The 8042-nt window shown below is 42.7% G+C and overlaps 1 protein-coding gene across 1 annotated transcript in view; it reads right to left on the bottom strand.

The window, feature by feature from the left end:
• Window positions 1-4379, bottom strand: part of MYOC (myocilin) — a 21814-nt gene extending 17435 nt beyond the window's left edge. The window contains exon 1 of the mRNA XM_007947125.2: window positions 3791-4379. Coding sequence (XP_007945316.1) covers window positions 3791-4355 — 565 coding nt within the window. The 5' untranslated portion in view covers window positions 4356-4379. The remainder of the gene's footprint in view (window positions 1-3790) is intronic.
• Between the last annotated feature and the right edge of the window lie 3663 nt (window positions 4380-8042).

Genomic DNA, 8042 nt, shown 5'->3' with positions numbered 1-8042 from the left:
TATATATATATAATTTCTATGATTCTAAAGAATTTTTTTCTGTATAACCATTACACAATAAAGAAAGTGGTGGTGACGATTTGAATTACTATAGGGTAAGAAAAAGTCCACCTTCTCAGCCCTTCCTTTGTTCATTCAGCCTCACCAAACCCTCACCTTCCACACCTGTTACTGCTAAACCTACATAAAAGTACACCCACATTTAAATTTCAGCTCCCCAAAATGCCACTTGACTCTAAATCTAGGACTTGAAGGAGGCCTTTTGTTCCAAGCATTTCTTTCCCTAATGTTTAAAAGTACTTTTCTGTCTTTCATCTTTAGGTTCTCTAAACTAGAGATGCCCTCTAGCGGTCCTGGAAAGTCATTAAACCTCAATTGGAGAAGCCTGAATTCTAGTCTTGGCTCCGCTGCTAACTGGCTAGATGGCCATGGGTAAGTTCAATAAACCTTCTGGGCCTTTGTTTCCACATCTGCAAAAATGAGCTAGTGGCACAAGATGCTTCTAGGTCCCATTCCAGTTACATTCTTGTACTAATGTCATTTCCAGCTCATGAAAATTTCACTATATAAAAAGAACTTCCAAGTTTAGAGTTCATTATAACAAGATGTTGCCCTTATTTTAAAAGTAGAGCAGCTGGAGAAGACAAAAAGAAATACAAAATTAGAGAACATGTCAGTAAATCCCCAAAGACTTAATGACCACAGACAATAAAAAAGAAAACATTGCCTCTGTTTTACACACACACAGACACATGACACATCACACATGACACACATTCACACACACCACACATACACACACCCCACACATAAACACACACATATATTCCCCACACACATACATACAATCACAGATTTTAGTTGAGAATCTGTCTGAAATAATTAAAACCTCATAATAATTTTTTTCATTTGATCTCAAAGGCTCAAGTTTAAGTTCTATCACTAACCAACTGTGTCCTTGCATCTCTTAGCATCTTTGGACATCACTTTCCTTATTTGCAAAATTCAGAATTAGATCTCCTCCAACTGTAGTAGTATTGTAGTAGTATAGGATTAAAAAATCCTTTACACTTTATAAAGTCACTTTGTTTGACCTCACAAAGAATATTATTCACAGCAGACATTTTCATTGCCATTTTATATATAAGAAACTATGGTGCAGAGAGTTAAACAACTTTCCCAAGGTTACACCCAGGAATTAACTCTTAGGTGTTCCAACTTCATATCTATGTAGATCTTGTCTTTCATGTAGAAATATTTTTTTCTTAATATTTTTCCATTTTATTTTGAAAATTTTCAAAACTATAGGAAAGTTGGGGAGCTCTGGTAGCATAGCATAAGGCACTTGACTGCTAACCAGAAGGCTGGAGGTTCAAATCCACCAGCCACTCCTCAGAAGGAAGGTTGGGCAATCTACTTCCATAGTGATACTGCCTTGGAAACCCAAGGAGGGGTCTCTATGAGTCACGACCGACTCGATGGCACATAACAACAACAACAACGGAAAGTTGAAAGGATAGTCACAGCCTTGAAAACCCTAGGGAGCACAGTTGTACTCTGAAACATGGGGTTGCCATGACAACTTGACAGCAACTGGTTATTTGTTTGTTTTTTTTGGTACCATCCACTTAGATTAAACAATTTTAATGTTTTTCTGCACTCACTTCACCTTTCTTTCTCTCACTCACTCTACATTTACAGTCTTTGCTGAACCATTTGAAAGTGAATTGCAGACATCATGACTCCTCACTCCTAAGTATTTGAGCTTATATAACTTCCAAAAAAAAACCCAAACTCACTGCCATTGAGTTGAATCTGACTCATAGCGACCCTTCCTTGGGTTTCCAAGGCAGTATCACTACAGAAGTAGATTGTCCAACCTTCCTTCCAAGGAATGGCTAGTGGGTTTGAATCGCCAGCCCTCTGGTTAGCAGTCAAATGCCTTAGGCACTATATTCTTCTACATAACTGAAACACCATATCTCACCCAAGAAATTGAACATTAATATAACAACACAATCTAATAAGTAGTCTATATCCTAATTTCCCCAATTATCCCAAGTCTGTCCCTTGTAACCTACCCTCCTATGCAGGAGCCAATCAAGGATCATGAACTGCATTTGATCACCAGATCTCTTTGTTGTTGTTAGCTTCTGTTGAGTCGATTCTGACTCATAAAAACCCTATAGGACAGAACAGAACAGTCCCATAGACTTTTCTAGGCTGTAATCTTTGCAGAAGTAGACTGCCAAGTCTTTCCCTCCTGAAGCTGCTAGATAGGTTCAAACTGCCAACTTTTCGGTTAGCAGCCGAGCGCTTAACCACTGTGCTACCAGGGCTCCACACAGATCTCTTCAGTCTCCTTTATTCTGGACCAGACTTTTCTCTTTTCTTTTCTGTTCTTTCTTGAGATTGATATCTTTGAAGAGTATGAACTAATTGGCTGTTGTACAATCTGGATTTGCCTGCTTGTTTCTTTATAATTAGAAAAGTTTTGAAACAGTGAATATTTGGGAGGACAACTTTCACAAAAACATGTGAAATACAGTAAGTCCTCAGGTTACTAAAGTTTGACTTATGGGACAACTCCTACTTCAATGTTATGTAAATTTGCCCTCATTTTGTAATGATCAAACCCACCCCTACTCCAAACAAATTCTTCATCACCATCACCTTCACTTGCTACATGTGCAGCTTCTAAATCTTTGAAGAGGATTTGAGCCTTTTCTTGCACTAAAAAAACAACAACAACAACAAAAAAAAAACTCACTGCCATTGAGTGGTTTCCAACTCATTGTGACCCCTCCTTGGGTTTTTGAGGTGGTATCTCTATGGAAGTAGATTGCCCAACCTTTCTTCCGAGGAGTGGCTGGTAGGTTTGAACTGCCAGCCTTCTGGTTAGCAGTCAAATGCCTTAGGCACTACCACCAGAACTCCTAAGTAGGGCTAATTAAGAACCATATGCTGATTCCAACTGACCTACAAATTAAACTAAAAGATCAATTTAGGAAGTGATCTCATTTGTAACCTGAGGACTGCCTATACTGCTTTCCTAACTAAGGGGAGCAGCATTCCCCCCTCTTCCACCCCACCCACGCACCCACCTCCACATACACTCACAGACTCACCTTTTCAGGAAGCAGGGATCAGGATGAACAGACGAGCATCTCAGTTAGAAAAAGCTACCCCAGGACTGTGTCTGGTGACTTAAAGCAGACATTCTTAGATTGGACAAAAGAGTAGGAAATTTTCCAAAACAACATATTGAGGGAACTGATGTTGCCATCTCTTTACTTCACCAAAGAAGGACATTGAAAACAAAACAAAACAAAAACCCACAACAAATTACCCCCTATTATTTCATGAATCTACTGTCATTTCATAAATAGAGGTCATTTTAACACCAAGAGGTAGGAGTAACATGTCTGAAAAAATATTTAAAAAAAAAAGGATAGCTTTCAAAACAGACAGTTGGCCACTTTGTACCAATCATATTCCGTACATACACATCTTACCTGGTCCTTACATTTCTCATTTTGCTATGAACTGTGAAACATTTGTCATAGACAATAACAAGAACTTGGAACCACTGACTGAAAGAAAACTACCAGAAGCCAAATTACTAATAATACCTAAAAGTAATTGCTTTGTCTTCCTTAATTCCTCTGCCTTTTGCTAGAGTTTCTGGGAGAGGAGAGAGGGCAAGAAGGGCAGTCTATAACCTCTGTACCAGGTTGTCACAAGCCATATCACCTGCTGAATGTGGGGCCCCTCCACCTCACTTTCCTACCTTCCCTGGAGTCTCGTGGTGTGTCCTGAGAGGTGTCTCGGGCCTGGGGACACTGGCTCCTTCTCAGCCTTGCTACCTCTTCACTGCTGCTTTCCAGCCTCCTGGCCAGGTCCTCATTCTCCTCCCTCAGTTTCCTCTTCTCTTCCTCTAGAGCAGACCTGTCGTGGAGGAGGTTGCTATAGGCCGTCTCCAGCTCCCTGGTCTGGGTTTCCAGCTGGTCTCGCTCCCTCCTCAGGGTGCCCAGCTCCCTCTGCATCCCTTCTCCCATGTCCTGTGGTTGGGCAGGCTGATCCCTGGTCAGCTGCTGGAGCAGTCTTTCCAGGGAGTTAAGCCGGGCCTTGACTGCCTCCAAGTCTGCATGCTGGGCGCTGCTATCTCTCTGGAGGTCCTGGATGGCTGACATGGCCTTGCCTGGCTCAGGGCAGCTGGACTCATTGGGGCTAGCCACACTGAAGATATACTGGCATCGGCCTCTCTGGTCGTTGGCCTTCCGGAGCTGGGCTGCCCTGGTCCCTACACCCCACGCTAGGCAGGCCAGGAGCAGCAGCTGCACAGCTGGCATCATGAGCCCACAGCTGCAAAAATGTGCACAGAAGCCCTCAGTGCAGAGGCTGGGTGAGGCTTCCTCTGGAAACTCTGCTACACAACAGTGTCAGGACAAGCCGCCCTGCCGGCTCATGCCTGAGCTCCAGGGAGTTTTATATGGTGCGGAGAGCCAGCTCTACAAGTTGGGAGAAAGAAGTGGCCACGTGAGGCCGGGTGGGGCATGCACAGGGGGTTGTTTTCATACTACCAGCAAGATTCTGCAAATAACTGTTGTGGTTACCTAGTGTTGCTCTGACAAATATACCACAAATGGGATGGCTTTAACAAACAGGAGTTTATTCTATTACAGTTTGGAGGCTTTAAGTCCAAGCTCAAAGTGCCAGGCTCTAGGGGCTGGGTGAAAGCCCCTCAACCTTGGGCTTCAGTTTTGCCTCCTGCTCTCGGCCCACTGAAGCTAGAGGGTTTTCTTCACTCAAACAGCTGCTGGCTGCTAAGGCTGACAAGCCCAAGGTTGACAAGTAAAATGACACAGTCCTGATGTTACCAAACCACATGGCAGGCCATTAATTCAAGTCCATTGAAAGTCCCAAGGTCGGCAGAGCATGTCATGCTGCTGAACAACCACAAGGCTACGTGCAGGGTTCAAGCATGCCATAAGCTAGAGACCATTCCTAAAGCTGTTTCTTATATATGGGAAGCAGACCACATACCCAAAGCAGCTATTCAGCTGCTTGTGGTAGATCCCACCATGGAGTTGATTGCCAGTCTCATCATGGGGGATAACTACCGCCAGCTGCCTAGCCACTCAACCAGGCCCAGCCAAGTTGACAAACAACCTTAACTACCACAATAACTGTCAAAAAATCTTTTGAAATTCTTTAAAATAAGGATGTCTTAACCCTTTACACACCCTACATCCTCATTATAAATAGTCCCAATACAGCACCCCATTTTGTACACACACACTCACATATGCCTACCTCAGCCAGCATGACTACTAGTGTGCCCATTTCAACAAGAATTTTTCTCTACTTTGTATTTTCATTTACTCTGCACACACTTAATCAAGAACCTGCTCTGCACCAGGCACCATGCTAGGAACCAGGGATATAGACATGCCAAAGACATAGTTCACCCCTGTGGCAGTGGCAGAGAAATAGCAGGTCAGTTAGAATAATATAAGGACATCACTCCCCACTGCCTTCAGGTTGCAGCATTCCTGCAGAATTAGTTTAAAGCAGAATCCCTGCCCTACTCATGGCTTTACAACCAATGTGGGTGTGCATTTGGGAGAATATCTTAATTTCAGTCTTGTATTTTAGGTACCAATGTCAATGTTAGCCTTTGCACTAGTTCTTACTGTGTATGTGTGTGTGTCCATGCCATGAACCCTATTGATGAAGTCTTTGGAACCCTTCTCAGAAAGACAGTTTATAAAATACATAGAATTATAAAGGAAGCAAAGGATACTAAAATACAATTTTTTTTTTTTTTTAATTTGAAATACACATATATTTCTTTACTGGTGCGAAAGGGGCAGGAATGCTACATCTTCTGACCTCCTCTAACTGCACAAGAGGAAGACAGAATCACCATCAATAGCCCAAGGCCTATTCCTGCAAGGCCAGACATGCTGCCTCCCTCCAGCCCTTTCACCAACCCTGACACTGACCGTTCCCCCCGCCGCACCCACCACCTTTCTGCTGGCTTCAATAATTCACTGCAGTGGTCACACAGAACTCACAGATTATGGGGTTTAATAGGGAAGAACCAGGCTACAATTCAAGTTCAGGAACAATGCTCAGTCTCCTTCAGCCTGCTGTCTCTCAGCCAACAGTCTCTCACAGTCTCTCTCCCAGCAGTGCCTGTCTCTCAGTGTCTCTCTCAGCAATGCATGTCTCTTGCATCTCTTTCCCAGCAGCATGTGTCTCTCAGGAGCACATATCTCTCAGGAGCTCATGTCTCCCAGGAGTAGTTTCTCTCACAAGTGCATTTCTCTCAGCAGCACGTCCCTCTCAGCTAGCAGTCAGAGAGAGACTTCTACCTCTAGGAGGCCTCCTTTTGAGCCTGGCAGAGTGGCCAAACTAGCCAATCATAACATCAGAATTCTAAGTACCTAAGAGACAGCAAACTTCCCAGAACATTGCTTTGTGCCACTCTCAACAGAAATACCCCAGGTGGATAACTTTAATAATCAGGAGCTCCTCAGTTGCTCACAGCAAATTCCACCACAGAGTTTACAAAGACTTATGGCTAGAAAGGCCATACCAGGTAATTTACTACACCACAACTGGCACATTAAGAACAAGATCTAGCAGAAAGGTGTAATTCTAAAGTAATATTAAATGTAAATGGTATTTTATGATATTGACAATGACTATAACATAATCTGAAAATTCTGTGATTTTTACTAGTGCTGTGAAGTTACAAGTACTCTTAATACTACTGTGGATTTGGGGCTATGTCTATACTGGAAGGAAATGCTAAACATAACTTTTAGTTAGAAGGCAGTGAAAATAAAAAACCAAAAAAACCAAACTCATTGCTTTCTAGTTGGATCTGACTCACAGCGACCCCTCTTTGAGTTTCTGAGGTGGTATCACTATGGAAGTAGATTGCCCAACCTTCCTTCTGAGGAGTAGCTTGTGGGTTTGAACCACCAGCCTTCTGGTTAGCAGTCAAATGCCTTAGGTACTATGCCACCAGAGCTAATAAAGATGCTCTTTTTTTCACAGACTTTCTGGATCTCAGGTTAAGGATCTCTGCTTTATATCAATAAACTCAAAGAGAAAAAAAAAAAAAAAAAACACCAGCTGTACCAAGAGCTATAGGTTGTTGTTAGGTGCTATTGAGTTGACTCTGACTCATAGCGACCCTATGTACAACAGAACAAAACACTGCCCAGTCCTGTGCCAGGCTCACAATCTTTGCTGTGCCTGAGCCCATCATTGCAGCCACTGTGTCAATCCATCTTATTGCAAGCCTTCCCCTTTTTCACTGACCTTCCACTTTATCAAGCATGGTATCCTTCTCCAGAGAATGGTCTCTTTTGTCAACATAACTAAAGTAGGTGAGACGAAGTCTGTTCATCCTTTTTTCCAAAGAGCATTCCAGCTGTACTTCTTCCAGGACAGATTTGTTCTTCTGGCAGTCCATGGTATTTTCAATATTCTTTGCCAACACCACAACTCAAAAGCACCAACTTTTCTACAGTCTTCCTTATTCAACATCCAGCTTTCACATACCTGTGAGCAATTGAAAATACCATGGCATGGGTTAGGCACACCCTAGTCTTCAAAGAGACATCCTTGCTCTTCAGCACTTTAAAGACATCTTTTGCAACAGATTTGCATAGTGAAATATGTGATTTCTTGACTGCTGCTCATGGGTGTTGATTGTAGAACCAAGTAATATGAAATCTTTGACAACTTCGATATTTTCTCCACTTATTGTGATGCTGCTTATTGGTCCAGTTGTAAGGATTCTCATTTTCTTTATGTTGAGGTGTAATCCATACTGCAGACTGTAGTCTTTAATCTTCATCAGTGAGTCCTTGTGGTAGTTAAGCTGTGTGTCAATGTGGCTGGGCAGCTGGATATCGTTATTCCCGATGATGATATTGGTAATCAACTCCATGATGGAATCTACTGGAGCAGCCGAGTAGCTGCCTTAGGAATGTGGTCAGCCTCTAGTATATAAGAAGACA

Source organism: Orycteropus afer, unplaced genomic scaffold (genome assembly GCF_000298275.1).
Source record: "Orycteropus afer afer isolate SDZICR_OR568_19922 unplaced genomic scaffold, OryAfe1.0 scaffold00175, whole genome shotgun sequence".
Classification (NCBI taxonomy): Eukaryota; Metazoa; Chordata; class Mammalia; order Tubulidentata; family Orycteropodidae; genus Orycteropus; species Orycteropus afer.
This window is presented reverse-complemented; position numbering and strand designations above follow the sequence as displayed.